Genomic DNA, 26200 nt, shown 5'->3' on the forward strand with positions numbered 1-26200 from the left:
ATGGTACTGGGTTAGATCACCACGTGAATGAGTGTAGCTAGGAAAGTGAAAGGGACAAAAACTGACTCCTAGACCATTCCACTCTAAGGGATTAGGAAGGTGAGGAGGACCAAAAAGCAGACACAGCAAATGTGGCCACAAAGTAGAATGAAAACCAGAAGAATGTGGTTTCTGGAAGCCAAGAGAAGAAGGTGTTTCGAGAGGCAGGGCCTTGGCCAAAATGTTGCTGACAGAGGTGTTGAGAACACACCTTTGGGTTTAGCAGCATGGAGATCATTGGTGACCTTGAGCAGTCCACTACAGTAGACGGGGGCAAATGCCCGAATGGAAGTTCAAAAGAGAATGGAGGGGAGAGAAATCGGAAGAAATAAATATAGGCAGTTCTTTAGAGTTTTGCTTTAAAGGGAAGGAGTACAAAGAGGGTGGTGGCTGGTGGGACAGGGAGAATAAAGTGTGTGTTAAGGGCCTGCTCATATGCCTCTTGGCAGTGTCCGCTACAACTTACTGGCAGAACCAGGCAGAAAAGGAATGATTGTGAGAAAAATGAACAAAATACCCCTACAGCCAGGTCTGCACGGACCACTGAACCGACCCACACACGGTTCACCGTATCAACGAGGAAACGTCCTGCGGAAGTGAAGGTGCCTGGGTTAGGCCTTATAGACCGAACACCTAAACGTTTCAGATTCAAAAGGCAGAAATAATAAGCCTGTCAAATAGCAGTGTGGAGGTTCCCTCTACTGATCTGCGATGCCAAAATGTGGTCTGGTGGCATTTTCTGAGAGATTCATTTGGAGTGGCAGTTTCACAGGATAATCACCCTCATCCTCACTAGCAAACAGTACGTAAGTGCCTGACTTCCCTACCACCTCATAAATTAAAACCGTTCCCTGGGCGAACCGGTGTGGTAATGAGAAGTAGTGAGAGGCCTGAAGGTCAGGGATGGGGAAAAGGCAGGGATCCGGTAGAGGCAGGCGGCTCTTGCCAAACCATCCCGCCCCAGTTCCTGATTTTCACCCTGGCTGTCCAAGCGCGGGAGTGCACGACTCCTCCGCTGCTTCTTCCTCCTTTGCCCCTTGAGCTCCGTACTTCTTCTTTTGCTGTTCTCTCTCAACGCAGGGGTGGTTCCGAAGATCGGCCCTGGCCCCTACCCGGCCCCTACCACCGCCTGTAGGCGCGCGGGAAGCGGACTGAGACCCCCTGAAACTCCAGTGGGGGCAGGACCCGGCGTTCTGAGCATGTGCGAGCAAGCCGGGAGGCTAGGGCGGATTCGGGGGGTGGGGGCCGCCTCAGGTCTCTTGTGCTAAGCGCGGAGCAGGGGCGCGGCGGAGCAGGAGCGTGGTGAGCGCAGGACCGGCCAGCACTCTCCAGCGCCGGGATCCTGCGCCTAGGGCGCAGCGGCTGCGCCCTATCCTCCGGGCGTGGGCGAGCTGGCCGCGTGTGCCTCCCTGCTTGACGCGTGGGCGAGCCAATCAGGACTAGCGGTCCAGGCTGCCATGTGACGGGCGAGGCGGCTCCTTTCCCCAGGGCGGCCAGAGGGAGGAGAGAACCGGGGCTCGCCGCGAGCCTTCGAGAGCAGCGGTCGCGGAGGCGGCGGCGGCGGCACAGGCTCGGGCCAGCCGCGCGCGCATCCCCCGGCGCCCTGGGCGGTGGAAAGCTCGGCGGGCCGCGGCAGCCCAAGACACGAGTGGACAAAGCAAGATGGCAGGGATCTTAGCCTGGTTCTGGAACGAGAGGTTTTGGCTCCCACACAATGTCACCTGGGCGGACCTGAAGAACACGGAGGAGGCCACCTTCCCGCAGGCTGAGGACCTCTATCTTGCCTTCCCCGTGGCCTTCTGCATCTTCATGGTGCGGTTCATCTTCGAGAGGTAAGAGGGGCTGGAGCGCTCCTCCCCTCCCCCTTCACACACTCTCACACACACACGCACACGCACCCGCGCGCGCACATTCGCGCGCACACGCACCCTCGCGTGCTCTGTGGCGCACGCACCCGCGCCCCCAGCGCTCGCGCTCGCGCCTCCAACCTTTGTGTTCGGGGAAGGGGTTGCTGACCCTTCAGCCCGGCTGCCGTTTGGGGCGCCAGGGAGGATCTGGCTGGCCTACGGATTTCCTCCGGGGCGCCGAGGAGGGGCCGTGGAGCGTTGGGGTCGCCCCCCGCACTCCTCCTGGGCCCGCTCTCTCCCGGCCGCGAGCGCCGGCGAACAAAGGTGAGCGCCCGGCGGCCTCGGGACGCGGCGCACTCGGAGGGGTTGGCCCCTGTGCGCCCCGCGGGCGGCCGCGCTGCGGGGCAGGGCTCCCGCCCGAGGCTCGTCGCCACCCACCTGACAGCCTGGAGCGCTGCGGACGCGCGGCCCGGAGGGCGGAGGGACCGCGCACACACCTCCAGTCCTTTCGCCCAAGCACGCGGATTGTGGGGACTGTGCTTCGGAACAATTCGCCGGGGACTCCTGGGCTTCTGGCCGCTAGTTGGTTTCTACTCGTGACACTATCAGGCCCACAGTCCTGGGAGATAGATAACAACAGTTTTTAGGCTTCCAGCACTCCGGGTCATTAGCGGTTTTCTTAAAAGATTATGACGAGACGGGTGCACAGCCTGCAACGTGGTGATATTAAATTGATAAGATGCTTCCTGTGAATAACCATAAACTTTTGTGCCAAACGCACTTAAAACATTTTAAGGAGTTGTTATTTATCGTTTGTATAATTTCCGGATTTGGTTGAGTGGCCCCACTGTGTCCCGAACAAACTTGTGTTACTCTCATTCAATCAGTCTTAGTCACAAAACTCGATTTTGTGTGCTGTGCACTCTCCGGGTGCTATTGAAACAAAAGCAGGACAGCGGCACACACTTGTTTTCCTCTACTGAGAACCTCGCCTCCCCTTCCTCTCCTCTCTCCGCCCCCCATTCATCGGTGAGGCTGAATTCCTCAGATGATGGAGTTTATACCCCATTTCCCACGTCCACTCCACCACTCTTCTCCTACCCCCAACTCACCTTGGTTTTGTTTCTGAAGCTTTTGCTGTTATTTTGTTTGCTGTTTCTGTTTGCCTGACACCACTCTTGAGGATGGCGGAGTTTGTCTTTTGTGTCATTTGTTGCTGGGTATGGCAGCAGAAAAAGCTTCGTGGGAACAAAAAGTATCTTTTGTTTAAGGAAGGTGTGTTTTTCAGCGGGCGATAACTGTTGCTTGTGAACCAAGCCGCCGGTTCACATGCAGAGATTGAAATGCACGAAGGAACAGATTTAAAGACGTATTTTAAAATGACTGCAATCCAGCGCAGATACCTCACTGAGGTCTATCTAGCGCTGAGGCGTACTGTGAAAAAGTGGGTGTGTTTGTAGGTTTGGAGTTGCTTCTACAGCAGATGTTTACTTACAGAAAATAGGAACTGCTATCTAACTTCGCAATCTCTTCAAAAACAGCCTCTCGGGACCTGCAGGAGTTCTGTACTGATTGATACTTAGTAGGGGCTCCACACACCATTGCGTAAGAACATCTGATCAATTCTGGACGGGCTCACTTGTAGTCAGGTAATGCATTTGAAAGAGGTGTAGTCTTAACGTTTTGGATAACAAAAGCATGTCAGCTAACGACCTTTGTGCAGAAAGCTGATTCCAAGTTCTTTAGATTGGAAAAAAATAAATTTGGTTTTGTACTTAAACTTTCTCTGCCTTAAAAAAAACAAAAAACCAAAATCTAAAAACAAATGTAATTTAAGTTGAAAACTGGAAGTTTGTTATTCTTCTTCCTGGACAGTTTTTTCTTCCTTTGTGTAATCTCTTGACTGGACTTAGACTTTGTACAAAAGGGTCAGCTGCTTTCAACTATCAGTCTCAGCAAATGTCGTCATATTGTAATGCAGAGAGTTTTTCAGTTACTTTCAGGCCGTTGGTTCACGTAGAAGTGAATTTCATGGCAAACTGAGAGTTTGCGATTGATGTTCAGAAGAATACTCCAGTATGGCCCATATACCACAGGATGCTATACTGACTCTTGGAAGGATGTCTACTTTGTTTCTATAGTGGCGACGGCCCTGTCTTAACCATTCAGACTCTCAGTTCCCTGAAAATCCAAGTATATAATTGCGACCAGAATTACAAGTTGTGCATGTTTCTCCTCTCCTCACACCTAAGGAGCCCATTCTGGTATCCAGCTTGTGGCCTTCGTCTCAGCAACCACCAAGGGCCTGAATTTGAATCAGCTGATATTGTTATTCGTGATATGACTCACTTTCTGTCCTCTTCTAACATGGTGTACTTAAATCTTTCTTTTGCTGTATTCTGTAATGTATAGCATGATTTAAAGAAGCCTGTTGTGAGTCCCTTTACAAAATGAAATGCCTTTGTAATAGAAATAATTCCCTCCAGATTCTCTTCCTTTTCTTAAAATTTATTTTTCATTTTTGGGGCGCTTGGATGATTCAGCCAGAGGAGCATGCAACTCTTGATCTTGGGGTAGTGAGTTTGAGCTTCATGTTGGGTTAGAGATTACTTAAATAAACAAGTATTTTTAAAAATTTACTTTTCATTTTTATTTTTCAGGATTCTATTCTTTTTATGCTTCTGTTGTTACTTATTTCGAAGCTGAGAACATATCTCTGAAATACCTGATTATCCAAGATCTTTATTTCCATTAAATAGGGTCTGTAATGCACTTGTTGAGGCCCAAATTGTGAATTTGAATACGTTCTCCTCAGACTTATGTTTTTCTCTCCATAAAGAGAAACACTAAGGAATAGAGTGGATTGAGCTTTGCTCCATTAAACAGGCTTATTTTTTTGTTTGCACACCACTGTTGGGGTGTTGACAGTGGAGGCATTGGTGGCCAGAATGATACCGTGTTATGGTACCATATGGGCAACAATATGGACACTCAGCATGGTTGGTTAAAAATGGAGCAGGCTAAATTCAGTGACTTTCGACTGAATCTGTGAATAGTCCAAAGCTGGGTGGTTTTTAGCATTGCCTTTGTACTGCACTTAACCCTCGGTAGGACCAGCAGGACCATTATAGATATTACTTGATTGACAAAGTAAAAGATCTGTTGTTAAAAAAAAAAACAAAAAACAAAAAAAACAAAACTTCATGGTTTCTCCTAGAATGAAAATTGTAGGGTATACCGTTATATTATGTTGTTGGCTTGATGACAAGGAACAAAGTAATATTTATTATTTTAAATTAAAAAAATTTAATTTCAGTATAGTTAACAGTATTATATTAGTTTCAGGTGTACAATATAGTGATTCAACAGTTCTACACATTACTCAGTGCACACCATGACCAAAATATTATTTAATAATGTAACATTATTGGGGTGCCCGGGTGGCTCAGTCGGTTGAGCGTCCGACTTCGGCTCAGGTCATGATCTCACCGCTCGTGAGTTCGAGCCCCACGTCAGGCTCTGTGCTGACCGCTCGGAGCCTGGAGCCTGTTTCAGATTCTGTGCCTCCCTCTTTCTCTGTCCCAATCCACTTGCATTCTGTCTCTCTCAAAAATAAATAAACATTAAAAAATATAATGTAACATTATCATATATTTTATGAATTTTCTTGATTTAATGCTTGTTTAGGCTTAGTGAGCCCTTCTCTGGAATTATAATAAGTACTTCTTCCAGATTCACTTGTTAAAATATATTGCTATAAATTACTATCTCATGAAACTTTGCGCAGGCTAAAAGTCATTTTTTGCAGGTAGAAATTCGTTGTCTAAGAATAAAGAGATTTTTTTCATACAAGTATTTTAGCCAATGGTTTCTTTCTTGTATTTTTTCAATTATGATTTGAATGAAAAGAATCATTTGTGCTCCAAAAAAACTACCATATTTCAGAATAATCAGCAAAGAAGATTCTTAGAGAAATCAGTTGCTCTCTTTCCTCAGACCGAATTTCGGTGGACCCTAGAGTAGACCTGACACCTCTTGTGATGACCAGATAATAAATGAAAAACTCATCCCTGTCAGGTTGGCTCTCAAAGTGCCAAGCTATGAGAGAACTGTCATTTTCCAGGAGGCTGACACCGGTCTCACCTGGCTCATTCACTTAAAAGACCTGCTGCCCTCAAACCTTCAAGAAACAATAGTGTCTCATTAGTGTCAGAGGGAAGGTCTGGCCAATGGGCTTTTTCTTACTGATTTCCTTATGTCTTTGCCTTGCTAGGAGCCCTGGGTAAGGTCCTGGAAGGGAAGAGAAGGGGAGGTGAAGGGGGAGGGGGGAAGGAATATGAATAAGAAAGTATTCCTGACCTGATGGTTAGAGGTGAGAGGGGAGGTGTGAGTGAATGTCCGCCAGGAAAAAGCGGTGTGTCAGGTGAATTTGATTTCTGAAGGTTGTTCCTGTAAAGTCCCTTGTAATGAAGAGACTGGATGTCTTCTGATATATTTTGAAAGAGTTTGCGGTGGCCTGGATGTTTCTGTCCCTCAAAATTCATATGTTGCAATCCTAAACGCCAAGGGGATGGTATTAGGAGGTGGGGACTTTGGGAGGTGATTAGGCCATGAGGGTGGCCTTTGTGAATAGGGTTAGTGCCCTTATAAAAAAGGCCCAGAGAGCTCCTTGCCTCTTCAGCCATCTGAGGACACAATAAAAAGATGGCTCTCTGTGAACCTGGGTTATTCTCACCACATCCCAAATCTGCTAGTGCCTCGATCTTGGACCTCCCAGTCTCCAAAACTGAAAAATAATTTTCTGTTGTTTATAAGCCGCCCAGACTATAGTATTTTGATATAGCTGCCTGAATGGACCAACACAGAATATTTGGTAACAGTTTGCATACGAAAAGTCCCTTTCGTGCAGTCAACGTTGGACATTTAACTCTCTAAATGTACCTGTTTTCCTTGTTCAGTATGGTGTGATTCAGATTAAAACTATGGATCCCTGCTTTGCTGGACTGGTGTTAGGGGAAGAGTCGGTGTCAGAAGTAATAGGTTGCCTCCTACAATTAGTGACTGGGAAAGGAAAATTGGATTACAATGGCTGCTCTGTTGGAAAACAACCTGAAATCAAAGGGACTGTATTTGCAGACCTGTAGTACAGCTTTCTCATCTTGCAGAATAAAAGGTTTGCATTTGTAGGGTGCAATCCTTTAGCTATTTGTAGTAGATTGCTTTATGGATAAAAAACATCACGTTACTTTTAATGGACAGTGCCTTAGGATGGTGAGGAAAGCAGGTAAGAAAACTGCAAATTATTACAAATGATTTAATGCCATCAAGGATTAATGACACTAGCACTTTGAGTTCACTTATGACTTTACTGCCGAAAGTGTCTTCATGGACAGGGTTACGTTTTTTTCTGCTGGATCCTCATTTGTAAGTGGTTTCGCTTCTGTGATGGGGAAAGGCAGGTGTCAGTGGAAAGGAAATAAGGTTTAAAGTGAATTTCTTCCATCAGCAAACCTGTTCCATGGCTTATTTGGAGATCACTGCACTGCCCTCAGGCACTGTTCACACTTCGTTGGTGAGCATGAGAATCTAGGACCATTTTGTACATAGAAGATTGTTAAGTGTTTATTACATGTGCTTAAATTCCTTTTCCTATCACCAGGCCAAGCTAGATTTTCTTACAGAGTTACGACTCTCAAAATTTTACTGTTTTTCCCCCCTCCCACCTTCATTTGATCAGTTAATTTTGTAGATACTTTTGAGTCAGGATATTGGGGTTCCAGATTTTGTTTGCCGGTAACTAGTTGTATCATTTAATGTTTCTAGGGGGGTCATTTTATTTCTTTAAAATTTTTTTTAATGTTTATTTATTTTTGAGAGAGAGAGACAAAGAGAGACAGAGAGTGAGTGGCGGAAGGGGCAGAGAGAGAGGGAGACACAGAATCTGAAGCAGGTTCCAGGCTCTGAGCTGTCAGCACAGAGCCCGATGCGGGGTGTGAGCCCACACACTGAGAGATCATGACGTGAGCCGAAGTTGGATGCTCAACCAACTGAGCCACCCAGGTGCCCCTCTTTTTTAAGAAATTTATTTATAAAAATAAGTGTAAACAAGATGGCTTCTCATAGCACGAAGATCCTTCCAGCGATGCCCTGAGAACCTTTATTCCTAACTAAGATTTTATCCTTTGGTCTTTTATCCTCCCCTTTAAAAGAATAATCTCGCAGCCTCTTGTCACTCTTACCTGCTGTCATAATTTTCATTGACATCGTACACCTTTGCTTCTGCTTGATTGAACACGAAATGGTGATTTTCACCGTTTCTTTTGGGGTTGTTCATTAGTACTGCTGTGGATGGTTGATTGCCAGGGCACACAGTCTGAAGTTGACTTGGTGCTCACTGTCTTTTTTCTTATGTTTGACTGTTGAAAATGACTGCGGCTTTTAATCAATAACTTTTTAATTTTAATTTTGAAAGTAGTAATAACAACTGATATGTATTTCCTAAAATGAGCTTCTTACTTTGCATGGTCTACTTATTTAATCCTTTCCTAAATCCTGTGAGGTAGATACTAATTTTCCCAATATTTTACAGATGACACTAAGAGTTGAGAATTTAGGAAATATACCTAGCTCACCATAGCTTAAAATAGCAAGGTAAGCATTTGGAACCAGGTTTCTTGATCTCCTAATAATTTTGGTGATTTTTAAAATTTTCTTAAAATTTTTATTTTATTTTAAAGAGAGAGTGAGGGGGAAGGAGGCAGAGGAAGAGAGACAGAGAGAGAGAGAGAGAGAGAGAGAAAATCCCGAACAGGCGAGATCACATTGTATATGTACCATAATTCCTTTAACTAGTCTGCATATTGTTGTTGGACATAATAGACTGTTTCCAGTTTGTGTATGTAAATCTTCCAACTCCTGATGACTTCCTAAGTAATGTTTCTTAGAAGTGGCATTTCTAAGCCCAAAATGGTAAATATCTTAGTGTTCTTGATAGATACAAATGGCGAAATTGGTGTCCAGAAAAATTATATCCATTTGCACTTCCTTATCAGCATCCAAAGTATTATCATTTGAGGAAATTTTTGCTTTGCAAGCTGAAAAAAAGTTACTGCTGTAATGTGAGTATGTTTTTATGTTATTCATTATGTTATTTCAAATATTTACTAATCATTTGTATTTCATTTTCTGTGAACTTGTGTGTGTTTTTTTATTGGGATGAACCTTCCAACTTTTTTGGTAGGAAAGTGGTGGCCTTTGAATTTTTTTTTTGTTTTAGTGCAGAATGGTCTTGTTTATACTCTTACTCCTTTCTGCTTTCAGCCTCTCGCCCACAACCTGAGTATTCATCATCAGGCAGGAAGCTTCTCAGATTCTTCCACACAGTGGAAGGGATGCAGTCAAGAGGATGAAGTGGGATAATATCCTGATTTTATTATGGAGAATGAGGCATAAAGAAAGGGCTGGGAGGAAGGTTGAGGAATTCAGAGAGAATGGGTTTTTATTAAGGAAACTCATAGATAGAGCTAAACTCTTATATTGTTTCTCTGAACGTTTGGTTGAAAGTGACTTATTAGACACTAATCGTTAGGGAAATACAAATCGAAAGCACAGTGAGATGCCACCTCATACCCATTAGGATGGCCACTATCAGGAAAAATAAAAAATAAAAAAAAGAAAGAAGGGAAGACAGATGTTGGTGAGGATGTAGAGGAATTGGAACCCTGTGCATTGTTGGTGGGAAGTGTACAGCCGCTATAGAAAACAATACGGAATGTCCTCAGAAAAGTAAAAATAGAATTACCATATAATTCCGCTTCTGACACATGCCCCAAAGAATCGAAGGCAGAGTTTCAAAGAGATATTTGCACACTTGCACTCTTAGCAACATTATTCACAATAGCCAAAGGGTAGAAACAACCCTAGTGTATTGACACATGAATGGATAAACAAAGTGTGGTACGTCCATTCAGTAAAACATCAGTCAGCCCTAAAAATGAAGGAATTCTGACACATGCTACAGCGTGGATGAACCTTAAGGACATTATGCTAAGTGGAATGAATCGGTCACAAACAGACACGCCGTATGATCACACTTATATGAAGTACCTAGGGTAGTCAGATTCATAGAGACAGTAAGTGGAATGGTGGCCAGGGGCTGAAGAGAGGCAGAAATGACGAGTTAATGTTTCATAGGTGTAGAGTTTTGTGTTTGCAAGATGAAAGGAGTTCTGGAGATGGATTAGATTGGCAGTGATGGTTGCTCCGTGTGAGTGTGCTTGATGCAAGTGCACACTTAAAAATGGTTAAGATGGTAAATTTTATGTGTATTTTACCACAACTAAAAATAATAAAAATGTAAAGGTTCACTGACTTAAAAAGGTCACTTACTAGAAATAACTGGTTTCATTTTCTAGGTTTGACAGATTTCTAGTCCTCTTGATCTCAGTTTCATCAAGCACTGTTTTGTTCCTGGGTTTGTTTTCTTTTAAAATACATGACCCGTTTGTGGTCTAGGAGAGCCCTTCTCTCCAGAATCATCTGGAATGGTTTGGTGGGAGGTGAGGGGTGATGGAAGGGAGGTTAAAGTCCGGAGAGCTCTTACATACCCGGGCCTTTTGGGGAGGTCCTTCAACCAAACAACTTTCTTCAGTCTGTGTGTTAATATGACAATTTAATAATAGTAAAATGGCAGGTACAGAAGTGAATACAGTGTCTTTAGAAAAGCCTACTGCACAGTTTCAGAGGATACAGCCCTAGGATTAAAGGCATTCTAGTGAGTTCACAATCCACTTAAAGCAAACCAGGATGATAGGATAAAATTCTAGTAAGGCGAGTGGCCTGGGCCACAGACATATCCTATGGAAGCTTTTCTGTGGAAGATCAGATCTGACACTCTTCTCTGTCATTTTAAATTTATAGCCATGTTAGAGGTGCCTGGGTGGCTTAGTTGGTTATACATCTGACTCTTGATCTCAGCTCAGGTTCTTGATCTCAGGGTCATGAGTTCAAGCCCTGTGTTGGGCTTCGTGCTGAACATGAAGCCTACTAAAAAAAATAAGAATAAATTTATACCCATTTTGTAAGCAAATGATTTAAATACTCAAAAATCTGAACATGGTTTTACTCAAATGCTGTGTACTATAAGGTAATTGATAGTAAGCATTGGCAGGTTCATATTATTGAAAAGTAGTTTTCAAAGTTTGTGCAAATGTTTGGTCTTTTTTGTACAAAACACTGCTTCCCATAATTTATCTCCGAAAATATTTGGGACAGGTTTTTTTTTTTTTTGTTTTTTTTTTGTTTTAAGGAGAATGTTTTTCCCCTCAGCACTACCCTTCACAGTGGACTTCTCTTGAACCACTCCTGCTTCCCATTCCTGCTTTTGCTTTTATTACCTCAGTATTGGATTGTGTGGCTTGTTTTGGCAGGGGTGGAGTTAAAGATACACAAATGGTTTTTCATTACAGGAAGGATGCATTCATTCCTTTACTAGGTAAGCTCGTTCACACAGTGACCCAGGAATAACATGCCAGGGTCTACATAAAAGTCACATCTTATCTTTGAGGTTTTCAGGTTAGAAAGCTATTGTTGCTGTCCTGAAGCTGTGATTGAGATGGTCTCTCCCCTCCCCTTTCTCTTCCTCTTTCTCCCTCTCTCCTCTCTTTCCTTTCTTCTCATCAGTTGTACCTTTAAAAACACAAGGAGGACTTGAGAGCACAGGAGGAGCACAGTGTTAAGTGTGACGGGAAGGGATAGAGAAAACCATGTAAAGTCTTGCCTAGGGACACTTTGGCAAGTATCTGAGTAAAAGCTGCCAGCTAGTCTAAGTGGCTCTGTAGATCTTGTCTTCATAGATCACCATTTCAAAGCAGAATGTAGTGACTCAGTGGTTTAAGCAGAGTGGCAGTTTGGGACACAATAGCTTGAGTGAAGGGAAATTGAGAACCCAGCAATCGGTCACTGAGGCTACATAGAGATAGGAGAGTATAAGGGCTTTATGTGTCAGAGGGTGTGTTTATTTTTGAGTGTGTGGGTAGACTCAAGGGTGACAGTACATTTAAATTGTTACTGTTTTGTACATTTTTTGCAGCTGATTACAGATGTATAACCCTAATTCCTAGAATTAAAAGGAAAATGGATGAGATATCACAGAGACTGTGAAACTTGGGTTAAAATGCACCCCCTGCTGTTTATCAGCTATGTAGTAGCAGACGGCATACCTTCTGAAATTTGATGTCTTTACTTGTAAAATGGGGAGTATACCTACTTTGTGATTTTGGAGGACTGTGAAAATCCATTTAAAGGGGGCTCAGTAAACACTGGTTCTTAAAAATACACGTTGTGTAAAAAATAATTGATACCATAATACAGTATTTAGTACCTACTTGAGAAGTAATGCTCTGAGATGTGATTTCATGTGTTAGGTGTGTTGAGGGGGGCGGTTGAGAGGTAGGGAGAGAGTGCAGTTCGTGGGGGCAGTAGGACTTGTTTATATATGTGTTCCTGAAACTGGAGGATTTACGTGTTCTGTTGAAGAGTAATTATTTCGGGTTTTACCCAGGCATTGGAGCCCTAATCCCATCAGCACTGTGCCTATTTAGGGAGGAGAATGCTTCTTAGCCTCTTCTTCTCAACTGTTAATATTGATGCGGATTTTAGGCCAGTGATTTGTTTGTATTTGGGGACAGAAAACTATGTCTAATGGTGGGATTTTAGACAGGTGATGGGCAGCTTTGTACCACTTGGAGCCTGAAGCTTTCTCCGGGGGTTGTGCCTTTGGAGAAGGCCCAGGAAGATGGTCTTTCTCTGGTTAGAGAGAGACAACTCTGACTCTGGTTAGAGTTTTCACAGGAAGCTGCCTTTCAGGGGAGGGATGCCTTAGGCAAGTATGTCAGTCTGTCCCCACTGTCCCATCTGGCCCCGACGGTCCTTTTTTATTGCACATACACTCAAAGGAAAATTGATTGGGTATTCAGATATTGGTAATGGCAAACATCAATTTGGCCGTTTCTATTGATTTGAGGACCTGAGCTGAATTCTGGCCATGCCACCTACAGCTGAAGATCTAGGAGCAAATTACTTCATCTCTCCGTGCTGTTTTCAACTCCTAGGGATGTGAAGATTAGATGAGATAACGCATGCATTGTGTTTAGAGCATTGCCTAGTTTACGGACGTAGTGTTTCCTGATTCTTTAGGTTTATTCAAGGTACACACAAGGTCCTGCCCCCCAACCCCCAAGTCACTTTCTGATTGTTGGAACCCTGATTTCCAGAAATGAGGCTTTATCATTAGAATTCTGAAACCCTCGGGGCACCTGGGTGGCTCAGTTGGTTGAGCGTCCAATTTCAGCTCAGGTCATGATCTCACAGCTCTTGAGTTCGAGCTCTGTGCTGACAGCTCAGAGCCTGGAGCCTGCTTGGGATTCTATGTCTCTGTCTCTCTCTCCCCCCTCCCTCAAAAATAAACATTAAAATTTTTTTTTAAAAAATAAGATCTCTGAACCCCTTTACTGGCATGAACACGTATGATAGACATACCTGCTTTTTACTGTTTGGGTTTGGGTTTACTTTCCCTCATATCTTCTCCTCCTCTGTCTCTGTCCTTGTCTCTCTCTTTCTTCCCCTCCAAGGAAAATTCTGATACTTCTAATTGTAGTTAGCAGAAAACAACCCTTAGCAACTTAGTGAAGAACTAGGCCTTCTCTACCTCACACTCATGTAATGCACTTTGCTGAGATTGTATGTTAATATTTAGATGGCTCAGAAATATATATTTTTTTCCTAGTAAGAGCCTCCCAGAAAAAGGAAAGCCTTGAGACTAATTATCAATTTCTTTCAGAATTTTAAGCCTAGTGGATTATCTTAATTTGATCCTTAAGAGAAACATTCAGTGTAGCATCCCTGGGATCGTATTTATGAAAATGACATTCAAAATGGGCTCAAAAATAATAAATACATTATTTTTTCTGTAAGAGAAACCAGCCACCCCAGATTTTAACTTCCATTGGTGTGAATGTGGCTAACCTCGCCTGACCAAATTCATTTAGAAGGCCTTTGAGGCTGCTTTCCACTTCAGGCACCTTGTTAGCCCTGCACAGCTGAAAAATAACTCATAAGTAGTTTGCTGTGTAAATCGTTGAACAAGCCTGTAAATTTTTTTAGGCATTGATGGAAGATATCTTAGGATGATCAAATATGACATTTGTGGTGGGTTTGCCTTTTAAAGGAGGAAGTAAGGCAAAGATGAAACCACAATGCTGTAGAATGACAAATTACCCAAAACTGCTTCTATTTTAATTCGGTAGTAGTTTAATAGAGCCATAGACTTTCTACTTAGAAAGGAAATTGAAAACTCATTCACTTAAAAATATGAGTCTATTGTGCGTCACACCAGTGATGTACCAAAGTAGGGGATGGTGGGGAGGTAGTCTGACCCAGGTGCGTGCAGTTAGGGGGTACATGCAATGAGGAGGTGCAATACCTCTAGATTAAAAAGAAAACAAAATTGACTGAAAGTTGGTCTGCTTTTTATTAGCACCATGTGAAGCCGATTCTAAACATAGACTGGGAGAGTGTAAAAACACCCTCCTCACCAGGGCACGCTGCTCCTACCACTAGCCCTTCCCCCAGCCTCTGGAAACACCACTGCCAGATGCTGTTTTAGGGCACAGATGTTCTGAAAACCACACTTTGAGAAATACTGGCCCAGCTACAAAGCTTCACCTCCCACTTTATATATTGGGATCCTGAAGCCCGTAGAGATGAAGCACCTTGGCCTGTGCCATCCACCCAAGGTCCTGGCAGAACCTGGCTGCTCTGAACTGCCACGGTGCCAAAGTCCAGTGATCAGCTGGTTTCAGTTTACTTGTGGCTGTCCCAGGAAACACCTCCGTCCAGATGAAGCTGGAACAGTTGTTCACCCCACCTGATCATTGGCCCTGTTATCAGCGGAGGGTGGTCTGGTCATCAGCAGCGGGTGATTTCACAATGATAATGGCTACTCTGGCTCTCCCTGAGGGTGAATGAGGGTAGTGGTGGGAAGAAGATTCTCTGGTGATTGAGATGTACTGCCTGCCCACTGTCAGTGGACCACATTTCGTGGCTTTTCTTTTTAATTTTCTTTTTAACGATTTTATTCATCTTTGAGAGACAGAGCATGAGCAGGGGAGGGGCAGAGAGAGAGTGAGATGCAGAATCCGAAGGCTCCAGGCTCCGAGCTGGCAGCACAGAGCCCGACGCGGGGCTCGAACCCACGAACCCTGAGATCATGACCTGAGCTGGAGTCGGACACCTAACTGACTGAGCCACCAGGCGTCCCTGATGGCTTTTTTTTTAGAAAGGTGATTGAAGGGCTCCCCATTAAGTGTGGGTTGGCGCTCCAGAGGGCAGAACTCAAGTGTGCAGACACCCAGGGCCAGCTCTTGGTGTGGTGGTTCCTCCTGAGCACATTCTCCTGAACCACTGAGACCATACCCACGCTTTTGTTTTCCTCCCACTTCCACCCACACTTAAATGGCTGCCTGCAGGATTGTACAGGGACTGGGGAAGAGGACAAAAATAGATGCACAAGTGGTGGTTTTTAACCAGCAGTTATTTCTAAGGAGTGCTCAGGCAGTCAAGTGGTTTTCTGTGTATGTATTTTATGTGCATGGTGGTGTTGAGTTTTACGCTGTGGAATGCTTCCTTTTGCTAGTGGTAGGTGCCTGTGGTTTATTTGAGATAACTGGGCTCCTGAAATAAATATTGCTGTGAATTATATCTTAAGAGTTGAACAAGGGAAGTGTTAAAAAGATGCCGGTGCTCGGACATTGCCTTGCTTGGAGGGTAGGTAAGCAGGCGGACAGGCTTGCAGTGTCAGGACCCGTTTACACCTGGACGCAGAGTCAAGCCTTGTAAGATCAGGCAGAGGGCACCTAGTCTCCAACTTACCACAGCCTGTCACTCCTTTGAACTTCTACCTCCTTTGTGCTTAGTGCTTCCATGTCTTCTGTTTGACTCTTCCTCTCGCTTAGACCCTACTCTGTGTTCAAATCTAAGGTAGCCTGCATAAACTGAATCTCTTGATTGGTTGACCCCCTTACCTTTTTGGTCCTGAGCCCTGTGTTACCAGCTGTTCTGTTATTCTTGCATTTCCCAGGGCCACAGCAAGTTTGGGCCAAGTCCATTTAGAAGGATAGTTAATGAGCACTATCAGCTTGTACTTTACTAATTTAATTAAATTTAATTTTTTAGTGTTAAAATATGCAACAAATAATATGGAATAAATGTTCTTTTTGTTTTAAAAAATCACTGAATGGTTTTAGGCTTTTTTTTCTGATTAAAAAAAAAAAAGAAATCAAATTGGTTAGGTTCCACAATTGTAGAACAGTGGATTATTGTTTGGCAAGCAGTTTTCCCTTTTTATAGTTGAAGATGATAAACATGTTCCATTAAAAATAGAACCAAACCTGGTTAGGCTTTCTCTCCATCAGCCTCCATTCCGTTTTCCAGCCAATGTCTAATTTCTGTACTCAGGGATCACATCTAAGGAATGTCAGTTCTTTCAGATTTGTCTAAAGCTTTTCTGAATTGGGTGCATTTAGCTACTAGAAACTTCTTATTGTCTTAAAAAGCCAACCTCAAAGAGTTAGGGAGCTGCTCTGAATGGGGACTGCTGAGGTGCACAGTGTATGGTGATACATTTTGGGAGTTGGCACAGATGATACTTATTTATTTTGCAGGTGAAACTAACCGCAGTCTTTAGTGTTTAGATTTGTGGAGAGAGCTGCCATGTGTGTACAACAAAAGGGAGCACAGAACCCTGACTTTGCCTTAAAATTCCATCTTGGTAGACCCCTCGTTCAGCAAATACCCGTTAGTAACTCCAGCACTCAAACGTGCAGTCATATGGCATTGTTCGAAAAGTGCTTTATATTTCCTGAAACAGACCTTTATTCTGTAACACACACGAAAGCACAGCTACATGTACAGTTTATTGGATTATCACAACAAAGTGAATGATACACTTATGTACTTATTATCGGAACCCAGATCAAGAAACAACATCATTAGCACCCAAATTTTGGGGCAGTATTATCAGTACTAAACCTCCTTATTAGTTTTTTTTTTTTTTACCTATTTTTATAAATGAGGGAAACATTATTTGCATTGTAAAGATAAAAGGCCACCTTAATTCCTTTTTTAAAAAATACAGTTTATTGTCAAATTGGCTTACATACAACAAACACCCAGTGCTCATCCCAACATGTGCCCTCCTCAGTGCCCATCACCCATTTTCCCCTCCCCCTATCCACCCTCAGTTTGTTCTCTGTATTTAAGAGTCTCTTGTGGGTTGCCTCCCAAGGCAACCTTAATTCCTAACCCATGCATCAAAACCCATTATTCCACTTAAGGTCATACATTCCTTATAAAGGAATGTTGGCACTTGACATCACATGTGAAACCATCTTTCTGTTAAGTTTGTGCATGTGCTTGGATACATGTGTGTTCACATGCAAGATCTGATTAGTATTTGGTTATAAAATTTAATAAATTAAAGAAATTATTTAGAAAGGAACAAGAAGTGCATGTGAGAAAGTGACAGAACCATAGTCAAAACATCCCTTTTCCTTCCCACCTTAAAGTTAGTGAGAATGTTTTATAAGGATAGGCATTAATAAAGGGACATAAATACAGTATCTTTACATCCTGTTTTTAAGAACACATTAAGGATGTTAAGCAGGGGATAGGTGAATAAGTTTGTTGAAGTGCTTCTGTCTCCTGTTCCTTAGTTGTGGAAAGTTTGAGATTAGTAGTTTGAGACAAGAAGATCAGAGCTATCACGTACTTGGGATTTGAAAAAGCTATGTATTTTGAATACAAAGTAATTATGATCTAGAAACACTGTGTTTGTTTTGAAAATAATATCTTTAAGACTTGCTTTGTTCATATTTTAAAAATTATACTTACCCTGGGATGCGTGGGTTGCTCAGTAGGTTAAGCGTCAGACTCTTGGTTTTGGCTCAGGTCATGATCTCATGGTTCATGAGATCAAGCCCTGCACCAGGCTCTGTGCTGACAGTGTAGAGCCTGCTTGGTATCTCTCTCTCCCTTCCTCTTTTTCTCCTCCCTCACCCTCTCAAAATAATTAAAAACTTTAAAAAAACATTATACTCACCCTAAAGGCATATAACTTTTAATCTAAATTTTTCTTAGTTAAGTCCATCTTTGGCTATATTTTTTATTCCATTTGTTCATCTCTCTTCTTACAAATGCCAATTATGTTAGATTTATTTAGTCTGCTTTTCACCATCTTCGCTATAATCATTTTAATATTTTTTTTCCATGTGGTTTTATTCATTTCCCTCTAGCCTGTATGCCAGGTGTCTCTTTCATTCGTGTTTATCCTTTTTATTCCATTGCTGTTCATATTGCTCAACCTTTTCTTAATCTTTACCTTCTCTTCTCTGGCTATTTCCATTGGCAATATTTTTGGTAGTTTTATAATTACTTCTCTGAACCCTAATATCTCTTCTTTGACTTTTTTTTTAATGTTTATTTTTGAGAGAGAGACAGAGTGTGAGCAGGGGAGGGGCAGAGAGAGAGGGAGACACAATCCAAAACAGGCTGCAGGCTCTGAGCTGTCAGCACAGAGCCCAATGTAGGGCTGGAACCCATGAGCCACGAGATCATGACCTAAGCCGAAGTCAGATGCCCAACTGACTGAGCCTCATAAGTGCCCCTCTTCTTTGACTTTTTTTTTTGAAGGGTGATCATGTGACTTGAAATGTCTATAAAATTTTTGTTTGAAGACCTGTGTTCCTGTGAGTAATTCTTTTTCATTTGCGTTCTAATCTTTTATTTTGTGATTATTATGCCTGGGTTGTGCTAGGTCCTACACATACCCGTTAGTCAACACACAGAAAATACTGGATTTTATTCTGCTTATTTCTGTAAAGGAGGGGGTACCATAAAATCAGCTTGCTAAAATCTCTTATTGTTTTTGGATTCCTAGCACAATTGAATGGTTTTCTTTAAAAAGAATGTTTCATTGGTGAAATCTTCAGTATTCTGTGACTTCTGTTTCATGAGTCTGAAATATTCAGATGGCCATGGCACTGAATTTGAGGTACATGGTTTTCCAGAGCCTTTTTGAGCTCTGTAGTATAACAGTGTTTAAAAAAATTTTTTTTGATGTTTATTTATTTTTGATAGAAAAGAGAGAGAGAGAGTGCGCACAAGCAGGGGAGGGGGAGGGAGGGAGGGAGGGAGGGAGGGAGGGAGAGAGAGAGAGAGAGAGAGAGAGAGAGAGAGAGAGAGAATCTGAAGTGGGCTCCAGGCTCTGAGTTGTCAGCACAGAGTCTGACTGAGCTGAAGTCAGACACTTAACTGAGTCACCTAGGCGCCCTAGTGTAACAATGTTTTTTCCAAATTATGCATGCTAGAGATAATGGGGTTTTTATGCTAGTTTTAAATGGGACTTCTGAATTTTTCCTCCTGTGTTTTGGCAATGTAAAACTAACAATATACAATGAATCTCTTGGTGCAGTATTATCTTGGTGGTAACTATTTGTTAATTTCTAACATTAATTTTAATTTGTGGATTTTCAAATATTTCAGCGTCTAACATGATTATGCTACAAAACAACCAGTATTTGAAACATTGTAAACATTTAAAATTATAAAATCTCTTACTCCATTAAAAAATTATTTAAAAAAATTACTTCGTGTTTTATGTCTATAATCTCATAAGAAAACTCCCATTGCAGAAAAGAGCATAATTTTTCCATTTTCACTATTTTTTCAATTCATCTTTCTTCCCTAAATGTGACCAGTATTAGCAGTTGACATGTTTTATTTTTCCAGAACTTTTTCAGTGCATTTACCTACCTACCTACCTATACACACCCACACACCCCCCCCCCCACACACAAACACACACGGAAGTATAAAGTTTGTTTAAAACATGAATGATACACTCTAAGTCCTGTTCTGAAACTTTTTTTTATATTTAACATTATGTCTTGAAGATTTTCTAAGGTTGGTGAATGTAGAACCACTTTATTCTTTTTAATATAATTGCACAGGATGCCATTGTTTGGGTGTTTCATGGTTCATTTAACTGTTTTTCTATGAACATTATTAGAAACAATGCTATAACATCATTCTTGTACAGAATTATTTGTACTCAGGTGTATTTCTGTAAACTAACATAGAAGTAGAATTTCTGGGTCAGAGGATGTACAAAGTTAAAATTTTAATAAATGCTGCCAACACCTCTGAAGAAAAATTGTATCAGTTTATCATCTCCACGACACTGAATGAAAAAACCTCTCCGTTCTGATGTAACCTGCTGCAGATTTGAAGTAATTTTGTCAAACTGCCCTAATCTATAAAGAAAACAGCTGTTCTAACATGATGGCATATCCAAAGAACAGCAGATTGGGACTCTGGCTGGGAAGGAGTTTTAATAGTACCTATCATGAAAAGACCTTCTCACTTTATTTTTTTTTAACCAGAGAAATGGGAATAATAATCATAAGATACAATGAGACATTCACTCAAGTTTGTAATTTTGAACTTTGTGACATCTATTGCAACCATTTCTTGAGTGTTAGTGGGAGAGGGGCAGAGAGAGAGAGGGAGACACAGAATCTGAAGCAGGCTCCAGGCTCTGAGCTGTCAGCACAGAGCCTGGACGTGGGGCTCAAACTCATGAGCCGTGAGATCGTGACCTGAGCCGAAGTTGGAACGTTAGCCAAGTGAGCCACCCAGGCGTCCTGCAACCATTTCTTTAACAAATCTTTATTTCATATATTTACACCCTTTTCAACTCATTCCCTTTGGCTTACTTAGCTAACCAGAATGGTGAGTTTTTGTTACATTCTTTTACAACAAATAAAAGGCAGTTACTGGTATAGTAAATGTTATTACCTTGTGCAAGAAATTGTGAAGGAGGGAAATCTCTCCTTGTGTGAAGTTTCCTAATAATTTATTATCTGAGCAGTTTCTTTATGATTTATCTTCTCTAGCAGAAAAACTTCCAATCAGCAAATAATAAGTAAAGAATATTCAACAAGTAACTAAGAATCTAGAACTTAAAAGAAGATTTTAAATCTACAACTTGGTTATATTCTTCAGTATAGCTGACTGCCCATAGTATCCTACCTCCTGATTACTGTGTAATCTCATTGTGCCTTTCTGTTTAGGGAAAGGGTATGTTCATATACTTGTAGAATGGCAGTTGTTAAAATTTTTTATTTTATTTTATCTAATGTTCAAGCACACAAAAAGCTAAAGAAAATTATGCCATGAATATTCTTATTCTCACTGCCTAAAATTCAGTGATTAACGTTTTATATTTTTATTTTTTCTTTTTCTTTTTTGCATATGCGAAGTAAACTGCAGATATTATGATGCATCTCCATAATGTCCTTGAACATGCATCTTTTGTCTAAAAAGAAAGACACTCTAGAGTGGCTTTTTTAATATTTTTTTTTTCATTTCAAAAAATTTTCATTTTTTGAGAGACCGAGTGCAAGCAGGGGAGGGGCAGGGAGAAAGGGAGACACAGAATCCAAAGTAGGATCCAGGCTCTGAGCTGGCAGGACAGAACCTGATGTGGGGCTTGAACTCACGAACCTGAGATCATGACCTGAGCTCCTTGCTATCAGTGCCAAGCCCTACGTAGGGCTCGATCTCATCAAGCACGAGATCATGACCAGAACCGAGATCGAGAGTTGGACACTTAACTGACTGAGCCACCCAGCCACCCCCACAATGGCTGTTTTTGTACCTTTGTCTTTGGTTAATGTGTGAATTACTTAAGAATGAACTGCTAGTGTGAAGTTGCCGGGTTATTCTGAATTTTGATAGGTGTTGTCAAGTTCTTCTAGGCGACTGCGTCTGTTCATAAGGAAATTCCTAATTTGGAAAATTTCTAACGTGGAACTGAATTTTCAAATGTTTGCCAGTTGACCATGTGAAAAATGGTATCATTTCAATTTATCCTTACTTTTAAGCAAAATTAAGGGCACTTTCATCTGGTTAAAGCTGTTTGTTTGTAGTTTTCTGTGGATTATGTGATGTGTTTGTCTTTTGGGGGATGATTGTTGATCTATGCAGGCTCTCTATGCAAAAATAAATTAGCTGCTTTTCATGTACATTGTAAATATTTCTTATGTTTTTAGTATGTCTTTTCACTTTAATTATGATTTTTTTTTCTGGGCTGAAGATTTTAATTTTTATGTAGTTTGTAATCACTATTTTCCCTTTAGAGTACTTTCTCCTGAGCGAGAACAGCCCTTCTACTTGCCTGAAGGCTGTGAGCCTGCTGCCCACATTTTGAGGGCTGAGCAATGAAATGGAACTGAAGGTCCTATTTGGTTTGCAGATTTTCACTTAGTCCGGTTTTGGTCACTGTGCTTAATGTCCCCAAGGTCAGACCCTCTGTACCTTGACCTCTCCAGGAGTCAACTCCCCCTCCTCTGCTGGCAAGAACGGTCACCTTGTGTTGAGGTCCAAATCTGAAGGTTGACCTATTCCTTGTACAGACTCTGGACTAGTCCTTCTACCTCCAGAAGTATCTGGTGCCTACAGTTTTTGAATGTTTCTGGCATTCTGTACCGTGAAGCCTCACTACTCAGAGTACAGACGGCAGACCAGTAGCCTCTGTCCACATCACAAGGGAGTTTGTTAGACATGCAGCCCTTCAGGCCTCAGCCCAGACCTGCTGAGTCAGAATCAACAGCCTCAGAATCACCAGGTGGTTCTTGTGCATGTGAGAGAGTGGGATGCCTTTCTTTGACTCCCACCATTAGCAGGCAGTTAGTCTTTAGCTGTTTCTGCTTGGCTGGGTCAGTTGCCATTCACTTGTCTGCTTTCCATCTTCCAAAATTTGAGGTGATATCTTATCTGTTATTACCGTCTTTTGTCCTTTTTGGAAGTTTACTTTGTTTATTCTTTATTGTTTTTTTGGGATTTCAAGAGGGCTGAGAGATTTAAAAAAACATTTATTTACTATGTTTAACAAAAATTCTTCTATGTTGTTTTTAAAAAAGTTTTTTTTTCAATGTTTATTTATTTTTGAGAGACAGAGGCAAGAGTATGAGTAGGGAAGGGGCAGAGAGAGAGAGACACAGAATCTGAAGCAGGCTTCAGGCTCTGAGCTCTCAGCACAGAGCCTGATGCGGGGCCCCGGTGCACAAACTGTAAGATCATGACCTGAGCCGATGTCAGCTTAGCCAACTGACTGAGTTGGCTCAGCCACCCAGGCACCCCTAGAAGGCAGAATTTTAAAACTCTGAGTTAAAATAAATGATTTCTGTAATTCCCATTATTTACTCTTCATTTTTATTCAGTCCATTTTTATGTTTACTTATTCAAAATGATAGGGTCATCAACATTTTTGGTCTTACTAGAGTTTTGACATATGCAACGTACATATGCTTTTTCATATATACACACATATATAACTTTTTATTACAGACTTTCTTTTCTTTTCTCACATACAATAAATTTGAAGCTTATGAGAATTTGATTCCTAGGAGAATCTGTTTCTTCCCATTTTTTTCAGAAGGGTACAGTGTAGACACTGTTAAATGCAATAGAAAGTTTTACTACATGAATATGTATGATAGGCAGCTAGTGTGCTCTGATTACCCTTAGCCAGGACTGACATGTTACTTGCTTACTGAGATCTTCACTAGTGGGCCAGCCCAAAGCCTATGGCATTTGAATTCTCCCACCACTTATTGGAGCTGTGACTCTGGGCAAGTTAAAGAATCTCTGATTCTGTGAGATGGAGATCGTATTACCCTTTCAGATAGTGAGGATTGGAGATAATTGCAATAAAACGCTTAACCAAATCCTTGGCTCATAGTAGGTACTCAGCCAATGGATTCTGCTTCTTTAAGATATGGATGAGTCTTTCAGAGTGCTTTAATCAACAGGAGCATTGACTTGCTCGCTCAGATATACTAGTAGAATAAAAGTTTGTATGGGAATCTTCCCCAGTGTCTTGACCTTAGAATACATAATTGAGTCTCAGTTGCCCATGCTAGTGGAAGGGAGAAATGATAGGAGTTAGCAACGGCAGATAATTTCTCAAGCCTTTAAACATGACTGAGAATTCATTTGACTATTACCTGTGTTGGATACAATACAGAATTTCATAGCTGGAAGAGAACTTTGAGATTACAAAATCCTTTAACTTTACAGATGAGAAAACAGATCTGGAGGGAAAATGACTCACCCAAGATCATGCAGTGGTGTGAGTTCAGTGGCAGAGTTAGAATCAGAAGACAGATATGTGAGCTCTTAGATCCGTGTGTTTTATTTACTTTTTATCATTGTATTTGCTCAGGTCTGTATCCAAAGCCTCTGATGTGCTTGAGGAACTGGTGTCTGGGACCTCAGTCAAGTGTAGGTTAAGGAGGAATAGAAACACTGTCGAACTTTTGTTTTCTCTCTTGAGAGTTTTCAGAGCCAGATACTCCCCTGTGATTCACAAGACAGCTTCAACTGTGTGGTATTGGGGTGTGGGCCAGTAAATTTGAGGTGAGATATAGCACGAGTAGGTATATATTAAAGTCAGAATAAAATGGAAAGTGGGAATCCTCAGATAAGCCAGACAGAGTTGGTTGGGGACATAAGTGCCTGTATACAAGCCCAGGGCAGGTTGTGGATTCCATGTCAAAAAGACAGGCAAGAATAAAGCCCATACACAATCATGGGCAAAAGGAGGGGGTTAGAGAGCCAGGCTCCCTGGCGATATGTAGCAGAGAGCAGGTAGGAAGGAAGCATCACTTACACAGAAGCTGAGCACCCACCTGAGCCCCACACTGAGTGGAGATCCCCTCCTGGAGAGCTTGTGGTTTGGAGGAGGGGTGGTTACAAGCTATCAAAAGTGAGCTCACTGTGTACCTAAGCAACTGTTTTGTCTTTGCTCAAAAGTTTTTTTTTTAAGTTTATTTTTGAAAGAGAGCAGGAGCAGGGGAGGAACAGAGAGAGAGAGAGAGAGAGAGAGAGAGAGAGAGAGAGAATATCCCACCCAAACAGGCTCTGCACTGTCAGCACAGAGCACAATGTGGGGCTTGATCTCAGAAACCGTGAGATAGATCATGACATGAGCTGAAGTCAAGAGTTGGATGCTTAACTGACTGAGCTACCCAGGCGCCCCTCACGAGTTTTTTATATGCTAGTCAGATGGTGTCAGTTGTAGCTGGTTGGGGTTTCTTGGTATCAACATCGAATGGGGCGAATAAAGCAATTTCTGGGCAATTCCTAACTCATCATTAGCTCCAGGTCTGAAGCTAGCCTTTAGAACATCATATGGATGTCTAGCTCCCATAGCTTTGTTTCATAATCCTACAGACTGATTTCGCTTTTGACTTTAGAATTGAGAAATAAATGTTTAATCTGTTACATAAAATTAAGTAGGAATAACACTGAAATCATGGCCAGGCTGAAAGATAGTTACCTCCCAAATACCGATTTACTTGTTGAGCTAATAAGCCATTTATATGTAAATGTGAATATCTATTATCTTGGGTCTTGATGAATTTGAAATAGAACCAGCCTGAATACATTTGATTTAGAAGTAAGTTTGGGTTTAAAAGTTATTTCCCTTTAGGGAACAACAAGTTAAGCTGAGGTTGAATAGGGTTAGAGGAACCATGAAAAACATTTTTTAATGCTTAGTATTTATTTTGATAGGGGGGAGAGGCAGAGAGAAAGTCCCAAGCAGGCTCTGTGCTGTTAATGCAGAGCCCAATGTGGGGCTTGATCCTACAAACTGTGAGATCATGACCTGAGCTGAAATCAAGAGTCAGGTGCTTAACCAACTGAGCCACCCAGGACCCCCTAAAAACATTTTTCAAAGACCCTCAAAAATTATGTGACAGAGGCCTTAGAAATCCCATAAATATGAATAATTTTGATTTGTAGAATTCATAGTTGGAGCGTACACGTGTTGAAATAAATTACCACATTTAAACTTGAATTATAGTATTTTAGCGGAAAAAAAATCAAATGAGGTTTTAAGTTTGGACTTAGAGAATCTTTTGTTGGGTTTGTATTGACTTAATTGAGATGAATTAAAATAAATGTTACTTTCCTATTTGCTCACTGGATTTAAGTAACTAGCTATATTAGATCAGATCAATGGACTTGAAGTCATTGGGACAAAAGGCACCAAAAGACAAATGAGTAAGTCTGTGCAGTTGTTGAAGTCATTAGCCCAGTGCACTTTGCTGCTGGACCATCCTCACCTAGTTCAGGAATGTTGGATTCCCAGAAAGTACACAGTACAAGTTGTGTGATGAGTCATATTATGA

General features: G+C 41.8%; 1 protein-coding gene across 2 annotated transcripts in view; it reads left to right on the forward strand.

Moving 5' to 3' along the window:
• Positions 1-1390: 1390 nt before the first annotated feature.
• Positions 1391-26200, forward strand: part of CERS6 (ceramide synthase 6) — a 326795-nt gene continuing 301985 nt past the window's right edge. The window contains exon 1 of one of the 2 annotated variants that reach the window (XM_042994638.1): positions 1391-1871. In XM_042994638.1, the coding sequence (XP_042850572.1) occupies positions 1702-1871 (170 nt within the window). In that variant the 5' untranslated portion in view covers positions 1391-1701. The remainder of the gene's footprint in view (positions 1872-26200) is intronic. The other variant, XM_007074617.3, reaches the window with a different exon arrangement.

The sequence above is a fragment of the Panthera tigris genome, chromosome C1 (genome assembly GCF_018350195.1).
Source record: "Panthera tigris isolate Pti1 chromosome C1, P.tigris_Pti1_mat1.1, whole genome shotgun sequence".
Classification (NCBI taxonomy): domain Eukaryota; kingdom Metazoa; phylum Chordata; class Mammalia; order Carnivora; family Felidae; genus Panthera; species Panthera tigris.